The following is a 20,323-nucleotide window of genomic DNA, read 5'->3' on the forward strand; positions in this document are numbered from 1 at the left end:
CACCTCTCCCCGCCCTGCCGACACCCCACCCAGATCGGTCCCGCCGCCGCCGCCCGGCTCCGGGAGGCACAGGGCTGCCGGTCCCCCCCGCGAGCGCCCGTGATGGTGCAGCCCTGCCTGCGGGCGGGGCCGCGGCCACTGTGTGGTTGGGAGCGGCGGGCGGAGGGGGGCGAGGCAGGCGGCCGAGGCGGGTGGGGGGAGCCTTGGGCCGGCTCCGCGGCCCCAGAGGCACGGCCAGGCCCGCGGGGACCCTGCCTGCAGCCCGCTTGGCGGAGCTTCCCCCGCACTGACTCCTCAGGGCCCGGGGGGACCCGCCTGACTGCCCTGTGGCTCCTCTCTTAACGTGGGCCGCGGCGTCCCACGGCTGTGCACGTCCGGAGCCCACAGAAGCCACCAACAGCCAGTGACAAAACCAGGCGTTCCAGAAAGGGAGCAAGGGGACAATTAGGTTTTCACAACCAGTCATTTGGGCTTTATGGGATGATACCAGATCCCCACACATCCCAGAAAACCTGGTCCAAGTGGTTGGAGAAAGGCAAAGCCACTTAGGGGCTGAAAGCCAGCCTGGGGCAGGTTGGAACAAGGATAAAACTTAGGGAACGAAAGGCAAAAGGGTTGAAGGGGCTGGTGTGGTTCTGCCTGACCAGCCCTAAGACCATGTGGTGACAGTTCAGCCACGCTGTGGGAGTCTGAAGAGTCAAGGATAAGAAAAGTCTTGGGAGAGACAGGACTGGAGGCTTCCAAGGCAGAGGAATTTGTCCTGATTCCTAATAAAGCTGGGGTACAAACTGCTGGTGGCTGCAGCCACCAACACCACCGGGCATGGGGCCTTGCTGGGAAGTGAAACACAGCAAGAGAAGAAGGCCAGAATGCTGCTGGGCTGAAACATTGAGTGGCAAGGGGCCCAAATCACCATGCTGGGCTGGGTCTCCCTTACAGCACGGAGACCCACCCACCACTAGCCCTTTGGAGCAGCAACCTTGTCCTTCCTGAGCACAGCAATAAGGAGAAGCATTGCAATGGTGGGGGGCTGTACTGCAGGTGCCCTCAGCAAGGCACCTGGGACTTTGAGATACTGCTGGGGCCAAAGGAGGTGTCCCCAGGACCAGTGTTACAGCTTTACACATACCAGTCACTGCAAAAGAGAATGACAAGTCCAAGTGACGGTTTCCTATTAGTCTTTTAATAGTTCTTCAGTCACAGCCGGAGCTGGGTGCCTCCAGAGGGGGATCCCCATCCCAATTCATGCCTCCCAATTATACCTGTTCCACAAATCACCCCATCCCCAAGTCCAATCACTTAATTCTGGTGGCTGGTCTTTTGATTTCCCACTGGGTTTCACAGTCACTGGGCTGGCTTTCATCTCTTTGGTCCTTCTTCATTCTGCTTGTTTCTGCTGAATTCAGTGAGTTCTGTTAGCAGCATTAGTTTTACCAAGCTTAACTGCTGTCAGCTCTTGCAGCCGAAGGCTTCGGCTACTTTAGCTGCTAACGCTAAGCCACGAATGCCAAACAGAAGTATGTAGAGAGAAGAACGCAGTTAATCAAATTTCCTCCGCAACAGCAGCATTGAGCTGCCCAAACCCGCTGGTCCCGCCCACCCTCCTGCTCTCCCTCTGTGTCACCTCAGGTGAGGAGCCCAGGGGGACAGCCAGCCCATGGCTGTGGCCGTGCCCGGCGCCGGCGGCAGCCACGGGTGCAGCGTGAGCAAAGGTCACTGCGCCGCCCCGGCAGCGCAGCAGCGCCGCAGCCGTGCCCTCCCGCCCTGTGGAGTTGGTTCCTCCTTTGCCTACCGCCGGGGCAGGAAGTGTGGGGTGCGAGCTGCGAGCTGAGCCCGGCCGGGGAGCGGGCTGCCGGCCGGCTACGCGGGAAGCACCGACATGGCCCGGCGGGAGCAGGGCTCGGCTGAGCCAAGGGCAGCTGGCATTGCCCAGGCATCCACCTTCCGGGAAGGCACGCGGGCCAAAGCGGGGAGCCTGGCCCGCATCTCCCATCTCTGGCCAGCCACCACAGGGAGCAGGGAGCGTTTCCATTCGCTGCAGAGGATGGACACCAACAGGAGCATCAGCCAGAGCAGCCAAGGCCTGGGGAGCTGGGGCAGGACTGCAGGCCGGCTCTCTGTTGGCTCCGGCAGTACCCGGAGGAAGGAGCTGAAGGAAATTCTCCTGCAGAGCAACAGCCCCAGCAGCACCATGCGGTTTGCCACCGCTCAGAAGACATCCGATGTCAGCAGTGTCCTTGCAGGGACACACCAAGAGCAGAAGGCCGAGCAGAGCCCCGAAGTACTGTCCCTTGCCCTGGATCCCCTGGAGCATGAATGGCTGCTGACAGTGGCCCAGGGTGATGCAGACAACATCATCAGGCTGCTGGACCTAGATCCCAGTCTGCTGAACAGGAAAGACTTTGTGACAGGCTTCACCGCTCTCCACTGGCTTGCCAAGCATGGCCACTATGAGAGCTTCATCCAAGTCATCTCCCATGCCCAGAAGAAGGGCTATCCCATCAATGTGAACATCCCTACGGCCAGCGGTGGCTTCACCCCCTTGCACATGGCTGCCCTGCAAGGACACGAGCTGCTCATCAAAGTGCTGGTGGGAGCTTATGGGGCAGACACCAGCCACAGGGACCACAACGGACGCAAGGCTTGGCAGTACCTGAGTGCAGACACCTCCCAGGAGCTGAAGGAGCTGGCAGGGGCCTTGGAGGAGGACTTGGTTCGGCTGTGCTCTCACAACACCAACAACAACTGTAAGTCATCCAGCGAGGCCAGGGCAGGGCAGGACTGTGTGGACTCTAGGGCTGAGGGGAAAGCCCAGCGCTCCTGGAGCATGTCAACCCTCCGGGTCTTTGTTCGACAGGCATTTACTTTCTTCCAAGAGCGCTAAAGCTCCCCTGGCCCTGTTCTCCTGCAAACCTGCGCTGAATAGTAGCTGGAAGAGCCTGTGAGGGGCTGGGAACTGGGCGAGGGTTGGCACTTGAAATCCCAGCCAAGCAGGGATTGACCTCCTGCATGGGGGCACTTTGGCCACCTGGGTTTCACGTGGTCTTTCGGGGCTTGTGCAGGTATTTGTGTGTGTGTGGCAACCATGGCCATGGGGAGCACTGCCTGTGTCCAAAGGGGATTTTTCCCCCACCCCTGCTGATGGGGATTCCTTGCCACAGTCCAGCAGAGCCCCACAGTGGGGGCTCACATGCTGGCATTGCTGTGGGGAGCTGCTTCTATGACACCCCGCATGCCTGTGTGGGGATGCTGACCCTCCATGGATGGTTGGGTGCCTGTCCCAGGCTGCCGGCAGACTTTGTGTGTGACTGCAGGAAGGTCATGCAGCGACTTGGTGTCTTTATTGTCCCACCTATAACATGAGGCTGTGCCATGGTTTAAGCCCAGCCAGTAACTCATAACCACACAGCACTCCCCCGGCTCCCAGCAATGCTGTAAAGTTGGACTTGTCATGGCACCTCAGGTGCCTGGACGGAGACACTGGCAGAATATAATCACATATTTCACAAGAACACTCTTGTGATGCCAGAGGCCTGGCACTGGACTAACCATGGAGAAGCAACTATGGCTTCAGAAACAACCCCCCAAACACTTTTTTTATGTATGGTTTTCTGCTGTCAGGGAGAGTGGGTACAGACAAGCAGGCTGTGCCTCCAGCCACACTTTCCAGTTCCCTGTGAGGTTTCCAGACCTCTTCTACTTGTACCTCCTCTGGGTTGCTGTTTGTCTTTGACAGCTAAAGCTGTTTCTCAATAAAGTAAGAACTAGAGTGCCCAGTAAAACAGAAGGTTTTCAAAGTGCAAGACAAGTCCCCCCTGGCAGCCCCTCCCTGGGACCCCCATCCAGGGGGGCCTGAGATGCTCAGCCCCCCTGGAGATGGGAGGAGGAGTGGAGGAGGCAGGAGGGACACCCAGTAGGGTAGCATGTGGTGGCTCCCACAGGGACTGGAATTGATGAGCAGCTCTGGAACGATGACTCATTGCTCAAAACCATGGAAAATGTACAAAGGCTGAGAGATTATCTTTGTTGCTACTGAGGTCATGCTCAAAAATGAAACTCTTGAGAAATGTCCCTATAGCAGTATAACCCTGTGTGTATGTACTGGTAAGTTCATTAAACAGGCAAAACCTCTGCTCACTTGTTTGTGTTTGTTTCACCAAATGGAGCTCTTCCCAGCTGATTTCAGCTTCCTTTTCACATTCTCAAAAGCCAGGGCTGCTTCAAAATATCTTCAGAAAACAACTTCCCCTTTTTCATCAGCATGAGACCATTTCTACCCCCTTAAATAGCAATCCCATTTGAGAAGTGACTCTCAGACAGCACATGAGGAGTTTCTGTTCCCCATTACAGTACAGAAGCTCTTGCAGAGACATCACTCCATTTATATTCAGATTGTGAAATGCTGCTCAGACACTGGAATAACCCAGTCTGCAGTGGACAATACATGGAAGAACATCCTCCAGATAAGCAGACAGTAATCTGGTGACTGGATAGTGACAGGTGACAGTCACCCAGGTGACAAAGTAGACACATAGATGTATATGGACATCTTAATCACCAAGGTCAGCAGTAGAGACATACAAAACACACAGGGAATGGATTTAATGCCTGATCTACACTGGGTTTGTAATGCTTTAAGAGATTAAGGACTATAACAACATACCTCCTTCCAGAATCTCTGGTCACATCCATACCACAGGACAACAGGCTAGCTTCCAACAAGCCTGGCCACAGCAGCACAAACTCCATGAAACGCACTGATGTCAGAACACCACCAATCTTTAGTTCTGATAGCCACAGCACTGTTGGTAAGACAGGTGGGTGCATGTCTGTTGAAGTATTTTTTGACCCATTAGTCCTCTCTCACCCTTTCACAGCAGCATGCTGTTGAGCAGAGGGTGCAGGACCACTCTTGACATTCTTCTCTGAGTCAGGCAGAGTAACCAGTGGAATTAGTGAGAATTTCCTTGAAGGAGCGGTTTCCTTGGCATTTGAAACTGCAGCTTAGTCATGCTGCACCCGGAAACCTGGACTTCCATTGGAAAGTAAAATTTAACTGGCAAATGCCACACTTAAGTAAGTAACAATTTTTAGTACTCACCTCCCCTTGACAGCTATCCAAATCACCTACAGGCAGCTTCCCAACCATCTTTTGGCCATGGGTTTGAAGCTGTATTCTGCTCTGAGGCAAATTAGGCAGGCACTTCAGAAGGAGCAAGACCAGAGCCTCTTGTTACAACATACTCATCAATGCCACCCCTGCTTTGCCTGCACTGCAAGGGAACCTCTCCTCAGAGCAAATACCAGTACCCTTTCTGCTGCTGTGCATCGTGTTTGCCCCAAACACCACCCCTCATTCACATGGTTTCCTTTCAGACCTACAGAGGGGAAGTCGGTTTGCAAATACAGACATTTAAAAAATACTCAGGTATATAATCTTTGTACACTTTGCGTCTCACTCAAATGAAAGCCTATCCACAAAAATGGAGTAGAATATCGTAGTTGGGTTTTTTTATTTCTTTAAAGCTTCTGTTGATGTCTTAGTTACTGTGCATTAGCCCAGTTCTGCAGAGATACCTGACCACCCTCACAACTTGCAGGGAAGGAGAGGGTCAAAAAGAGCTGCCACAGGGCAGCAGAAATCATTCACATCCAGAGGTATTTGTGTTGGTTAAGGTTCTGAAGAAAACTGAGTTTAACCAACTTTAATTTGTAGTAAATTTACTTCATGCTATCCCTTCACATCCAATTTGAAAAGCAGTCAAATGGAGAAAAATATTATGAGGGGTTATTTTCCAAAACAGCTCCTTGGTAGAAGCTGCTTCCACCTAATAAAAATAGCACAGTATTGTGAAACTATCTAACAAACAGTAATAAATGGTTAAATCTATTACTTAGGAAAGGCTTCCCACAAATGCCATGGAGCAAACTTTTTCCATTCTCAAAGAAATTACTTTTCTCTCCCTCAGCTAGGTCCTCACAGACACAAATTAAGAGAAACTCTGTGAGCAGCTCTACCTGCCAGCAGTGGTGACGGGGAAAGGCAGAGGGCTGTTCACAAGGCTCCAAGGCTGATCTTTGACCCTCAGCAGTGCTATTATTTCCTAAACACTTGTTTCAGAGAGAAGAGCACAGAAGAGATTTAAAAAAACATGGGGTAAAAGTGTTTGCAGCACTTGGGCCTCTGTTGAAACATCTCTGGCAATGCTGTTTGCTGCTTTCCTGTTGCACTGACTTACTGCTTCCCCCCGATAATGAGGTAGAAACTAGACTCTTAACCAGACAGGAAAGGGACTAGAAGTTACCTCTGAAGTATCCTGAAAATGGTAAAAATCCAGCCTTGCTCTGCTGTGCTCACAGAAACTTCCAGCACACCTTCCTTACGAAGAAGACTGTCCATCTATTTGTTATGCATTTATGCGTGCTCAGCATATGCTGCTGCCTAGCATCATTTGCTGTAAAACAGAACGTGAAGGAGATGTATCTATTTACCTTCACATGAAAAGCAGCAACACAGAACATATTGCAGCCTAAGGCTTCCTCAGGAAGCTGCCACCCAGGAACTGAGCTACCGCAGCAGTCTGAACCCAGAAAACAGGACCTCAGCATCAGGATGGGCTCTGCAGCAGCCACATTCAAGAACACGTTTGCACCTTCAGTTACTTCAGTTATTTCCTGCTGACCAGAGCACCTATGTCAGGTCTGCACTGCAGAAGGGAAAGGAGCAGCAGGCACACACAACTCGGTGCTAAGCCACAGCTTCCTTCTCCACTTCCCTGCAGTATAGGTGACATTGCACATGGCCCAGCTGGGGAGCTGGAGGAATGACTTCTCTGGGCAGTTTAACTCCTTCCTTTGTCCCTTTTTTTAAACAGGTACTAACTCTTCTTTTACAGCAGCATCTTCTGTTACTAATGCTCCTGCTGAGAACATTAAACACCTTTGTCTGGCATCAAGACCAACCTGATCAAGTCAACACAAAGCTCCAGACACAACTCAGGTGGTCATTCTAGGGAACATGCAGCCATTATGTACTACAGGTTGTAAGATTGTGGCATTTTGTAGGAGCTAAATCTATCCACTGACTGTGCCCTATTCATCCCCCCTCCTTTCCCATTTCTTTAGTGGAACCTTCTTTCACCTGATTATTCCACTGCACTCACTCTCCAGCCAGCATCTTAACCCCAGACTCCATGGGCTGGCCTGCACCCCATCCTACCTGAGAGCCAGCGCTCCAGGAGTGGGGCCAGGCCTCCCCCGGGGATGGAGCTGCCGGGGTATGAAGCTGCCCGAGCACAGGCTCATGAGGACACGCAGTGCTCAGGGCAGCTTTGCCCATATGCTGCTTTGTGAGTACCACTGATCATCTCAGCCCCATGCTCTCACTCCATGGGCAAGTGTTCTTACAGCACCTGCGGGCACATAACGTTTTAGCATTTGCCAAGTACCATGGTACCCTTTCCCACGTTAACTCCTTTAAAAATCAGTTCTGATTTTTACTCTTTCCTTTAAAGAAATGGCATGCTTTGCTCCAAGAGGTTTACAGTAAGTGGAAAGGAAGACACGGCCTGCTCTATCTGATAAGGTTTCTCACACTGAGATTATACTCACAGTAACATTAGTTTTTATTCTGTTACTATCCCACCATATATATATAGATGAAGTAATTTCAACCAAGTCATCCAGGTCTGTATTTATTAGTAAACCTGTACACTGTCAATACTCATGATGATGCCTGAAAGAAAGAACACTAATAGAACACAGTCTTCATGTTTCAGATGCAAATTACTTCCAAGATTTTCCCAGTTAACATAAATATCCCAGACTAGCTTACAAAAAAAACCAACAAAACACACGTTTGGGGGTGCAGTCCAACACTACAGAGGGAATCACTTGGGGGTGCCAAACAGCCACAGGTGTATCAGTCTGACGCAGAAAGACAAGTGTTATTAGAGTTCCCAGGAGACAGTCCCTCTTACAATCCCAGTTTGGTCCTTCTCCAGTGCCTCCTTTTGGAGTTGTACCTAAGACAAAAGCAGTGTACATTAGCAAAGGGCACACACATTTGAGGATCCAGGTGGAGTAAAACCACCTTGAATTAGCTGAATGGTAAGGAACTGAAATCTTTCTTATGTGCTGGAGTGGGAAGCTGCCAACAATCAGCTGTGAACTAAGCTTAGAATTTCCACCTAATCACTAAGCAGCACATTACTGCAACAGAATCTAGACATCAAGGAGGTAAAGATGCCTGCAGAGATGCAGCACTGACATGTGAACATCTTCCCTCCTCCTTTGGAGACAAGACCTGTGATCTTGTGGTGATTGTCCAAAGATAAGAAAAAGCTACCTCCTGAACGCAGTTCATAATCTAACACCAAAAGTATCAGTTTTCTTCAAAATCTGAAAGCAGAGCAGCATATGGAAAGGCTATCTTCCAGTCAAGTATATTAATTTATCAGTATGTACTTGTACCTGTTAAGAACAAATGGTTTCACCACTGTACAGGTGAAACCAAGGAGACTTGTTAACAGAGACTCTCTCAGCAGGACAATGGCAGTACTCCCACAGGAGGAAGCACTGCAATTGCAGCCTGCTTTAGCACAGGCTGGGAAAAACTGGTGACCAATGTACTGAAGTGCCGTAAGACAAATCAATTTTCTCCATGATAAAAGTATTCCAAAGTACTGCAATTAGGTCAAACAGAACCCAACTGCAAGCTGGTGTCTGGAAGACAAGGATACAGTTTGGGGCACACAGTACTGATTCTACCTAGAAAGAAACAGGAGAAGTAAGAACAGAACGTGGCAAGCCTGTGCCCTTTTGCTGCCTGATCCAGCCACTGCTACTGACACTCTCCTCACTACTCAGGACAAAAAATAATCTGGGAGAAAGAATCCTGTTCCCTTAAAAAGTTTAGACAAGGAAGTGTATGAGGTAAAAAGCGAGAGGCACAGCGTAAGTGAACAAATTACACTGGCTGAAGCTTTTAAACCAGAGGGCTTAGATATACACCACCTTCTGCATGCCTCACATTCACCCAGTATTTTACAGTCTGCTCTTACTGCATTTTTTTAAATACAATGCTTGAAAACAAACACTATGGGCAAACAAAAAGGAACTGTTGCAAATCAATTCTGCAGTGATGTACCAAGGATCTTACACTGTCAATTTTATCTCATATACACCCAACAAGCCCTTCGCTCCCTTACAATCTTCTGTGTCTCATAACACCCCTGCTCAGGGAGGTACTGTTCTTGAGACGCAGGATCGCAGAGGGGCAGCTCTGAGCGAGGGGAAAGGTGCTGTTAAGGGCAACATCAGCAGCAAAGGCTACCAATTCTGCAGTAAATCATCCACAAGTAAGTTCATGTCTTTAATTTACGTGCCACGACCAAGCACCTGTGGATCCTTGCACAGCACTGGCATGAACTGGACTGCTACAGAAGAAACTGACATGGAAGCTCCACACTGCCTCAAGAAAACAGGCCAACAGTACCTGGAGTTGTGGGTCTGCACCAGTGCTTCTATATGAAATTCACAGGCACAAAACTGCACTGCTGCTTGCGTAAACCTTTTTTACACAACCAGCTTCTGACTTCAGCCCAAGCGGCACACGCAGCCTAAGCCTGGGTGGCTGCAGCGCTTCAGAAAGCAACAAACCATTACCTGATCTTATTGCCAGTCTTCATGCGAATCCACTGCGGAATCGGCCGGTTCTGCTTCTGCTTCTTGGCAAGGAAGCGTTTGATCTTGAACGTCTTGTGAGACGACTGGAAGAGAGAGCAGCCGTTATGCCCACACATCAGCCACCGCCTCGCAGCCGGGCCCGGGCCGGCCGCCCCGCGGGAGCTCAGCTGCGCCAGAGCAGGGCACGGCGGCGGGCAGGCCGCAAGGCCTCAGCAAGCCATGAGCTGGAAGGGAACGTTGAACCCAAGGCCTTCCCGCCGTCTCCCGTCCCCCCCCCCCAACACCCCGGGCTGCGGGGAGCGCAAGCCAACCGGCAGCGGCGAGAGGGACCCGAAATATCGCGCCCCGGCGGCGGATGGCGGCAGATAGTCTCACCATGGCGCAGAACTGCCAGGCGTCCCAGCGATGGCGGCGACGGAAGAGGCGGAAGGGGCAGGGGGAAGCGGCGAGAGAGGCGAGGGTTGCGCGGCCGCAGCGACCCCTGGCGGCCCGGCGCCCACAGAGCGCAGTGAGGGACGGCGGCGGCAGGAGTTCGTGCGAGTTTATTGGGTTTAGTACAAAACAGGTATGGCTAAAATTCGCTAGCTTAGGAGGAGCTGCTACTGGTGAAGTCTCTTTCTGGGCTGTAAAATAACAGTTCAAGTTATGAGGGAGACCAGGAGTGCGGTAACGCTCCAGACGGTGAAGGGAGAATGCTGCAAAAGAACAGGATGTCCAAACCAGCTACATTTGATTAAAAGTAAGCGTTTCAATGTAGGTAGACTTTACATGACAATTTGTCAAGAAGTATTCCAATATTAAGCCAGCTTATTCATACACTCCAACTTAGTTACTTAATATCCAGAGAACCAGGAAAAAGGAAGGTCTCTCCCTCCCTAGCTTTATCACTGACATGCCAGGCGTTCTCCTCTTCGAGACTCCTCCTCTTCATCGGCACCTCAACAGCCCCAGCCTGTGTACCTGTCTCTGTGCCAGACTGACATCACCCAGCTATCACTGCCACACAACACCTGTGTTAACTCCGGGCAACTTCAAGCTTGCTCTGCTTAAGCACATCAAACACTGGCTCCCATCGCCTTACAGTAAAGCTCTGGCTTCAGATCCAGGTGTCATCTCCTGACTGCATGACTCATTTATTATCACACTTAAGGCCATAAAGTCTTTCTACTTCGCAAAGATTCTCTTCTCTGATGTAGTTTAGATGCTGGGAAAATAAATTCAAATAACTGAAAATACAATGAGAACACATTTCAAATTCCAAATCTACAGCTGAGGTTCTTTAACCAGAAACATCCAACAGCACAATGCCCCCTTGTCTTCCTTTGTTCCTTCTTCGCTTCGAAGGCACTTCTGGATTGCGTAGTACATGCTCTTTGGCTGCACAGACAGTCAGAACACATAAGGCTTGCATGCTAGTCACTCCTCTTCCTTCATATTACTCGTCTCACTTTCTTGTTTCTTATCCGCACCCTGATCTGCAGGCTTTGCAGCACTGTCTTCATACTGACACAATCTGCTTCGGCTTCGGGCTCCTGGCTGGTACAGCTGCATTGCTGGACGATCCTGAAATAAATCAAAACTATTTAGACTCTTTCATAGCCCCCAGCCATCACAGTTATGATGGCATCAGTGATACTAGAAATGGCTCAAACTTTTCACGGTGTTCTAAGTTAAATTATTCCACCATGTTTGCAAGGTAACTTCAACTGTTTCAAATCAAGGTTGTCCCTGTTGTGAGACAACACCCCGGTTCAAGCCACAAACACCACTGTGCACAACTGAAGTTATCTGTAAAGAGCTTCCTCCTGAGATGAGTTCAACTTGCCCTCTCTCAGAATAGAGGCCAACTTCAAGCTTCTTCAAACCCCCGAGTTTCATTTGTATCCAAAAACGCCTTAATTGACATGGAAAACTTGCATACAACAGATTTGCAGGGTATATAAAACTATGCCCGAGACATTCTTTCTTCAGTCTACGGGAGATCTTCTGTCATATTCTGCATGTAGCAGTCTTGTCCCCATTTGAGGGAACCTGTTCAATCACTCTCTTACTTCGAGATGTACTTTCAGGCATGTATAGTGTCAGCAAGAGACACATGCAGATTACTGACGCTCTGCTGACACTTTAAAGATACAGCCTAAGGTGTAAGTCAGCAAATGAAAAGAAATCAGTGTCTTTACAATTTAGCCCATGGTATCATGGCTTAATTCCTATACAGTGACAAAGAGTTTAAGCAAAGTTTAGTAGACAAACAGGCAAACTTTCTAGCAATGGCAGAGTTTGTTACCAGAACAGGGAGAACTTTCAACAGAGAAACCACACGGTTCTCTCCTTGAAGTACTTTTACCCTAAAGCCCACAAACTGGTCCATATGAATCAGACACATGAATTTAAAGAAATCCAGCACCTTGTTTCTGATACGATCCCTCTTAATTGTATCCTCTTTTTTATCATCTTTGGTTACTTTCTCAGATTTGTCCATGCTGCTGGTAAAGTCTGTAAGATCACTTTTCTTTCCCTTTTCTCTGAGTAAGTCTCTCTCCTTTTTCACCTCTTCCTCTTTTCTTCTAAAAACCTTCTCTTTCTCAAAGCGCTCTTTCTGCCTCCGACGCTCCTCTTCTTGGCGCCTCAGTTTCTCCCTTTGTGCTCTCTCATATTCTCTGTCTCTTTCATAATCTCTATCTCGGTCCCTGTAGTCCTTTACACACTCATCTTCTGATCTGTATGAAAACAAAACTGAAAATTAAGCTCAAAAGATTCATCAGAGCTGGGAGATCAATGTAATACTGGTGTAAGTTTGCAATATGAAGATGACACACTGGTAGGTTCTAGGGAGCTTTTGGGAAGCTGCATTAACTCAAGTCATGCATGAGAACCTGAGATGATGCTGACTGCTGGCACTTCCTAGGCTCCTACTCACACAGCTGGCCAAGTCTCCTCTGGCTCTGGAAAGCACCTGGATTTCTCTGTCTTATCTCTATTTCTCACATGGCAGAACTGAAACTTGACCAGATCACAGAGCTGTTAAGAATTACACCTTCCACTTTGATATTTTACAAGATTTAAAAGGACTAATAACTGCAGCACACCTCTCCTCTTGCCACAGCTCTAATTCGCCAATCGCAAAGACAGTGCTCACAGCCTGCTGCAGGTCACCCACACCTGGGCTTCTTTTGCAGAGTTCCTACAGTGAGTTGAAAAAACATCAAAATTTGTCCACTAGTGAAGAACTAGTCAGGTAATTCACACAGCTTTCTGCAACCACAGAGAACACATCCCGTGCCTTCTATCAGAAGGCTAATTGCAGAGGAATTACTAAACAGTCATGGCAGAGCAGCCTAAGCCTCAGTACGATCAGGAAACAAGTTTTATATACATATATATATTTATAGCAAGTACTAGAATACTTTTTTGCCTTCTCTTCTTTTGTCTCCCCATCAGATCGTTTGGCAGATGCACTACTCGCATTTTTTTCCTCCCTCAGAGTCTCTTTTTCCAGTTTCTTGGATTTTTCTTTTCTCTCCAAGTCTTTTTCATCTTTTTCAGGCTTCTTAAGCAGCTACAAAGAAAACAGAAGTCTCAACTAAAAAGCTCACTTTCATACGTATTGTCTGGCACAACACCAAAATCGCAAAGGAACCACAGTCCAGTAAGAAACAAACATTAAAGTAATACTACTGCAAATCGTAGTATTTCTAAAAGCTGGAGTGTATGAGTAAGCATTATCCACAGAGCAGACTAGTAATTTTCTCCTAAAACAGGCCAGTTTAAAAAGCTTAAAAAGTCTCCATTCCATAGTGAATTCACAGTTTTGTTCACCATAGCATGTACAACAGTCACATGACAAAAGCTTTAAATATTACTTTGAAGCATTACAGGATGTAAAACTTAACAACGCCTAATATTGAATATTACAAAAAAGTAGTAATCTACTAACACCAAACCCCTGTGATTCTTCACACAATACTCAAAGCACATTCTGAGAGACAGATATACAAATAATAGGGGAAAGGGAGTGTAACAGTTTATAATAAAGAACTGTTCTAGACCTTAATCTTTGGTTCTTCTTTTGATCTGTCTCTTTCTTTTTCTGGGCATCTGTCTACCTTCTTCAGTTTTTCTGCTTCTTTTCTCTTCCTTCTCTCCTCCTCTTTCCATTTTCTTCTTTCTTCTTCTCTTTGTCTTTTTCTTTCCAATTCTCTCCTCCTCCTCTCCTCTCTTTTTTCTTCTCTCAGTCTCTGTGTGCGTAAAACCAAAGAGAAACAGTGTCTTTCCAGATCTAGAAAAGATCCCTTTAAGCCTAAAAAGATACCGTGCCACAGTGATAAAGTAACTCGCCTCAACCCCACCTCTACTGTAAAACAGTCCTGTTGTCTCTATTATTCTGTTGTGAACCTGAACATGTTACAGCAGCATTTCATCTTTTCCCCTCTTTCATGATCCTTAACTTGTACTATCTTAAAAAAAAATCAACCAACACACACAAGAGTAGCCTCAGCCTTTATAATTCTATTTTTAATGAAATCTGCCCCACCTGTTATTTCCTCTGTTGCTAAAAGTTAAAATGTTATTATGTGCTGGCAGAAAGATGATCTACAAAGACCTGAGTCAAAACAGCATTGAAAAGGAATCTAGTTTGGCAGTACCACAAGCAACATTTAGCTGTGACCAGAACACACACAAAGCACCACCATTCCTCCAAAGGCCAGTGTTCTGGTAGTTTCAAGTATGTGAACCAGATGTTAACAAGTTGGGTCAAAAGCTTTTGTTCAAGAGGGCAGAAACATATCAACATACATGCTGCAATATACACACCCATGCTTTAAATGAGCCAATTGGACTTGCAAGAAATAAGAAGATTCTGGAGATAAGTCTTACCTGTTTATTTTTCAAGAAGTTCAATAATGGAGTAGTCTTTTTAGCTAGAGAATACATAAAACAAATGTAAACAATCTGCCTTATCCAATACTTCAACAAAACCCTACATGAAATGAAAAAGCCTTATGGATTTTCCAGCCTTTCTCCTCTCACATACAGCAATACAGCAGTAAAACAAGTCTTCCAATCCTACCCCTGAACAGTGGCAACTATTAGGATTCTATAACCTTCTTTAGTGATACACAGTATACCTCTCTGTAATGGGACATTCAGTCTGCATTAGGCTTTTCCCAGATTCTCTTGTTTTGAAAGAGCATTCTGGTCATTTTTGTGATATTTTACCCAACCACAGAATGTCTTAACTTCTGCATGCATGGCACACCCCCGCATCCCACTGAAATGCAGCCACTCCACAGCCTAGCACGGCTAGCAGATGTGACTAGCATCTTAAAACAAACATAGACATTACCATATAAAACTTAAATCTATAAAAGAATTTAGACCATGACAGCAAAACAAAGTACACTGAGTAGTATTAGCCTAAAGGTTTAATAAATACCTAACAATCACACATAAGAATTCAGTCTCCTGAAGGGTGAAAAAAAAAACAAAACACAGCTTCAAATTACACCACATACATTCCTTTGTGCTCTAGGAAAATGTTGCTGTAGTATATAGATTTCCATACCTATGAGCTCTTTGTTTCTTGCCTCTATTTCCTCCAACAAAGTTTCTGGAGTGGAAGTTAATTTTTCATCATCTGCACTGTAACTTTCCAGAAACTTCTTGTACTCTGGATCTACAGGGGAGGGAAGAAAAAGAGGAAAAAGGAAACCACAGCATGAAAAGAATTTCCCTTGTGCACTGCTGGAATTCTGGGTTAATCTGCATAAGCTGTGGTGCTTATGTCACCTGTTCGTAAATTGGCAGCTCTCAAATGAGCTGCTGCATTATGTTTGTCTGGAACAATCATATTTCATAGATTTGCAGCTGCCCAAGCAGTGCTAATAAGCTATAACTAAGCAAATATTCTGTCAATAAACTACAGTGTCACAGTAAAAATTTTTGTTCTGGTTTCAGGTGGTATAAAGTTAATTTTATCCCTAGTAGCTGCTGCAGAGTTGTGTTTTGGCTTTAGTCTGAGAATAATGTGGATAATACAGTTGTTACTAGCAGTGCTTACCCTGATAAAGGTCTCATACTCTGATCAGTAAGGAGGGACACAAGAAGTCAGGAGGGAGCAGAGACAGAACACCTGACCTGAACTAGCCAAAGGGGTATTTCCATACCACAGCATGTCATGCCCAGTATATAAACACGAGGAGGTGGCTGGGAGGCACCGACTGCTGCTTGGGTTGGTCTGAGTATTGGTCAGTGCGTGATGAGCAATTGTATTGTGTATTACTTGTGTTTCTTTGGGGGTTTATTCCTTTCTTTCTGTTGTCTCCCTTTCCATTACAATTATAATTTACTTATTACAATAATTAAAGTGTTCTTATCTTAGCCCATGGGTTTTAGCTTTTTCTGATTCTCCTCCCCATCCCACTGGGGTGAGGGGCAGTGGGAGTGAGCATCTGTGTGGTGCTGAGTTGATGGCTGGTGTCAAACCACAACACAGCATATTCAAATTACTGCTAGGGATTTCAAGTGCATACATGCAAAACAAACTAGCCAGCAGTTATACCATCTTCAATGGTTCCAGTTTTTGCATCCTTTTTCTTACTCTTCTTTTTTGCAGCTTTTTGGAAAGGTGCAAACTCAACTATAGCAGCATATTCCTGACCTGTTAAGAGGAGAGGGAAAAATGCATTAAAATAGAGATGAACCAGATATAGAGTATATTATCCATGTCTACAGCAGGAAGATCAGCCTCACAAGAAATATGCAATACTAGAAGAGACTACTTGGAAAGCATAAAAAAAGTCTTGTATTGTGAAAGACATTTAATAAAAAAAACATTTTAGAGACAGCAGAATTCATGAACTAAACACTCACAACATCAACAAAAAGGCAAAGTAACAGACTCACAAGATGGAAATGCTAAATTTAAGACTGCCCATAACTGTCAGTTCAGCCACCTCAGCTATACCACACCACACAACATCCTCATCCTACAGGCTCTGCTATCATTGTGCAAGTGCAAGATAATGTTTTAAGTTAATGTAACTGGGGCAAATCTCAATTTTTGGCAAAATACAATACAATGCAACACATTACAGTCAGGCTTTAAAGTTTCATCTTTTGACTAGAATGCCACATTTATGGCTGCATAAATCAAATGTTGCTGTTGGATATGGCAAATACAGCATCCTGTTACACTGCAAACCAGGCTATTTAAAAGAGGTGGGTGTTATTAGAACCTTGCCATGCAACCATTCTAAATGAGGGAAGGTCTTGTGGACAGAGCTTTGTGTCACATAAAGCAGCTGGCTGGATGAAAAGTAAACCACAAAGTTCAAGGTGAAATCCTCAGCCTAATAAAGCCAACAGGAAGACTCTTGGTAAAGGTTTTGCTAAATTTGTAAATTTAAGGTTTTTCAATGACAGACTAAGATGTTCCAGCGCTACGTGATGTAAGTAGGTTTGAAATGCAAAATTTAAGGACATGAGGTGTACTGAATACCTAACGTGCATTCAGAAAAAAAGGTAAGTGGTGACACAACTAAATACTTGGATGTTTAACCAATAAATTAAACAACATATAAACTATAGATGTAGGTCTCCAGAGACCAGTTGCTTTTACAACTTCAGGCTGCAAGAAACAAACCACTCCTTCTACTGAATCAAGATGATCCACTCAGCTGTAAATTGGATCAAGCAATAATACGGATTAAAAACTGACCAAAAAATAAGCTGGTAGAAGTGTACAGAACAGACAAAGGGAGCAGTGGAGCAGGGCACCATTAACCTCAGCTTTGTTTAGCTTGGACAGCAACACCACCCGCCCATTTTCACTTCTCAGACTTCCCACTCAGGTATGACAACGCAAGTATTAACCTTAGTAATGCAACAACTGGGTTTATCTGGAAATCACTATCATCTTGATGTATGTATGCTTTACTGGGGTTTACACATAACACTATAAGATCGATTTAGAAATACAGAAGAAAGTCTTAAATTAGCTTCCACAAAGCATAAGACTTTGTTCCCTGAAATACTGCAGGGCATTCATTTAAGGCACTAAAGCCAAACAAACGCCAAGTGGCACACTGGGCTGCTTACATTCATCCCTCTACAATACAGCTCCCACATTGCGCAAACCAGGAGAGACGCACACAGCTCACTTGCCTTTGTGGTCGACAAAAACATAGCCGTCAAAGCGATCCCTGAAGAGGACTATGTCTTCCTGGTTTTTGAAGTTGATGTAGGCTCTCGAGAACATGTGAGGGTACAAGCTGCACAAAGACAAGACCCACACAGCCAGGCTCACTGGGCGGCCCGGCTGACGGCAGCAGCGGCTCTCGGGAGCCGCCCCGGGGGAGGGGGCCGGCGGCCGTACCTGGAGTCGTTGGCGAAGAACTCGAAGTAGTCATGCTCGGGCAGGGGCTGGAGATGCTCCTCCAGCTGCTCCTTCGTCAGGCTGGGCGGCAGCCGCCGGATCACCACCTGCGGCACGGACACATGGGTTGGAGCGGCCCGCAGCGCTCGTTGCCGCCACCACCCCTCACACCCCTTCCCGGGGAGGACCCAGCTCCTCCCGCCCCACAAAGGCCGCCTCCAGCGGCGCCGGGCGAGGCCCGTTCCCGCGGGACTGGGGGGATCGCACCGCGCAGGCCCCACCTTGCTGAGCGTCTCCTTCTTGTCCTTGGGCCGCTCGAGGCGGTCGAGCTCAGCAGCGCCGGTCCTGCTGTCCCCAGCGGCGGCGGTGCCCGTGCCCGACCCCGCCCCCAACAGAGCCCCCAGCCCGGAGCCGGCCCCGCGCCGCTCCTTCGGCCTCGCGTTCTCCTTGTCCTCCTTCATCCCAGGCCACCGCTTCTCCCGCGACTGCGCCTTAAAGGGCCACGAGCCGCGCCCCCGGCCAAGGCCGCCCCGCCGCGGCCCCGCCGCACTACGGCTCCCGGCGTGCCCCGCGCGGCCCCGCCGCGCTACGGCTCCCGGCGTGTCTGCGTAGTGACGGCGGCGCGGGGTTAGCTGGGAGCGCTCGCAGGGAGGCCGGTCGGCGGGGCGAGAGGGGGGCACCGCAGCACGGCACCGGCGGGATGTGGTACGAGATCCTGCCCGGCATGGCCATCATGGGCGTCTGCCTCGCCATCCCCGGCCTCTCCACCATCTACATGCACCGCTGGAGTAACGGCGGCAAGGTCAGTGTGGGGGGAGGACACTGGGCCGTCTTCCCTCCCCTTTCCCCGGCGGCCCCGTCCGTGGGTCGAGATACTGGGGCTGCGCTTCCGCCGGGGCTTCCTTCCCCACACCTTTTCCTCCTGGGATCTCTTCCCTCCCGTGGCCCCTTCCCTTGAGATTCCCTGGGAGCCGCTCCCCCGGGGCCGTACAGGCAGCGCTGTTCTCGCCTGCAGGAGAAGAGGATCGCCCGTTATCCCTACCAGTGGGCGCTGATGGAGAGAGACAGGCGGGTGTCGGGGGTCAACAAGTACTACGTGTCCAAGGCAGGTGCTGGGGGCGGTGGGCAGGCAGCAGTGGGAGGGGAGCAGAAGCCCTGTGCTGGGCTCTGAGCTGGACCCTGGTTGCTCAAGGCTATGGGAACTTACTCTGCAGCCTGCCGGGGGCATCTACGTTTTCTTAGTCATGTTCTTAATTATTTTTTGACAAAACCTGCATTTTCAGCTATGCCCTTCTGCAAATTAGGGATAATAATGGTGCACATACAAATGATACTGTTTCTTTTTCAGGGTCTGGAGAACATAGACTAAGGTGATGGCTCTTCTGAAGAATCCCCTTACCTATATAAAATGATTTAACTCTAATAAAGACATACATGTATACAAACCTTGCATCTGCTGCTCTTGTATGGTGACCCCACCTGGGTGCCAGATGCCACCAAAGCTGCTCTGTCAGTCCCCTCCTCAGCTGGACAGAGGAGAGAATATATAAGAATGGATGGGTACAGCAGGACAGAACAGAGTGTAAACAGGAGGAAGCCAGGTGGGCTGGACTTGCTGTTTGCACACACCTGCAGAACTCCAGGCCAGACATTACAGGACTTTTATTTTCTTTATACAAACATACAGGACATCTCTCTGCTGCCAGAAGTACAACACAGAGATTTAGGTGAACAAAACAACCATCTAGAAAACACTTTGGTTTTAAAAGCATCTGAGAAAAAGGCGGCTCAGGGCATATGTTTGGAAATATGCAGTTGAATCACAGAAGCACTATCCAGAGTAAGCCTCCAAGTACAGTTTAAAGAAATGCATATAATACTGCTAAACCAGACCAAATTAAAATAGCAGAGAAATTAAAATAGGATTTTACTATAGACACTTCCATAAACAAAGGAATTTCAAATAAATTGAAAGATACATCCTTGTTACCACCTGTGTACATCCAGGGGTTCCAATCACTGCACCTACTGCTCCCGATACCTATGTATGACATAGGAGAAAAAGAAGCAAGCAACTTAGTTCTTCACCGCAGGCCTCCATGGTTATGTAATACACCTAAGACACCAAGTTGCAATCTGCTTGCTTTAAAGTAACTGAAGCCCATCTGTATTAAATTACAAACTCATTTCTATTTACAAGTCTAGTTTGAACCACAAACTAAACAAAATTGTGTTGAGTTAAAAAAAACAAAACCAGAC

The 20,323-nt window shown here is 47.8% G+C and overlaps 3 protein-coding genes and 1 non-coding gene across 7 annotated transcripts; 2 read left to right on the plus strand and 2 right to left on the minus strand.

Moving 5' to 3' along the window:
- The first annotated feature begins 1,729 nt into the window (after positions 1-1,729).
- On the plus strand, positions 1,730-3,267 carry SOWAHD (sosondowah ankyrin repeat domain family member D). The gene has a single exon (XM_062613331.1). The coding sequence runs from the start codon at positions 1,880-1,882 to the stop codon at positions 2,882-2,884; it is 1,005 nt and encodes a 334-aa protein (XP_062469315.1). The 5' UTR covers positions 1,730-1,879; the 3' UTR covers positions 2,885-3,267.
- A 4,411-nt stretch (positions 3,268-7,678) lies between these two features.
- On the minus strand, positions 7,679-18,629 carry UPF3B (UPF3B regulator of nonsense mediated mRNA decay). Of its 4 annotated transcripts, none has more exons than XM_062613349.1 (10): positions 18,346-18,627; positions 18,065-18,171; positions 17,854-17,960; positions 16,250-16,348; positions 15,254-15,364; positions 14,566-14,609; positions 13,794-13,925; positions 13,095-13,246; positions 12,095-12,407; positions 10,216-11,250 (listed from the first exon to the last, which is right to left on the minus strand). In XM_062613349.1, exons 1-10 carry the CDS (start codon positions 18,523-18,525, stop codon positions 11,104-11,106), a joined length of 1,392 nt encoding a protein of 463 aa, XP_062469333.1. In that variant the 5' UTR covers positions 18,526-18,627; the 3' UTR covers positions 10,216-11,103. The 4 variants fall into 4 exon arrangements, with proteins under 4 accessions (XP_062469335.1, XP_062469333.1, XP_062469332.1 ...); XM_062613348.1 differs by having other exon boundaries at positions 13,737-13,925; positions 18,346-18,625; XM_062613351.1 differs by lacking the exons at positions 10,216-11,250; positions 12,095-12,407; positions 13,095-13,246 and adding exons at positions 7,679-8,024; positions 9,667-9,770 and having other exon boundaries at positions 13,737-13,925; positions 18,346-18,571.
- Positions 8,465-8,597, minus strand: LOC134160915 (small nucleolar RNA SNORA69). Its single transcript, XR_009963741.1, has one exon. It is a non-coding gene; the product is annotated as a small nucleolar RNA SNORA69 (small nucleolar RNA).
- Positions 18,630-18,670: 41 nt separating the features above from the next.
- NDUFA1 (NADH:ubiquinone oxidoreductase subunit A1) lies at positions 18,671-20,317 on the plus strand. The gene is made up of 3 exons (XM_062613358.1): positions 18,671-18,866; positions 19,080-19,169; positions 19,413-20,317. Exons 1-3 carry the CDS (start codon positions 18,765-18,767, stop codon positions 19,431-19,433), a joined length of 213 nt encoding a protein of 70 aa, XP_062469342.1. The 5' UTR covers positions 18,671-18,764; the 3' UTR covers positions 19,434-20,317.
- Positions 20,318-20,323: the final 6 nt, after the last annotated feature.

Source organism: Pezoporus occidentalis, unplaced genomic scaffold, assembly GCF_034315485.1.
Source record: "Pezoporus occidentalis ecotype Australia unplaced genomic scaffold, CSIRO_AGI_Poc_V1 ctg165, whole genome shotgun sequence".
In the NCBI taxonomy this organism is placed as follows: domain Eukaryota; kingdom Metazoa; phylum Chordata; class Aves; order Psittaciformes; family Psittacidae; genus Pezoporus; species Pezoporus occidentalis.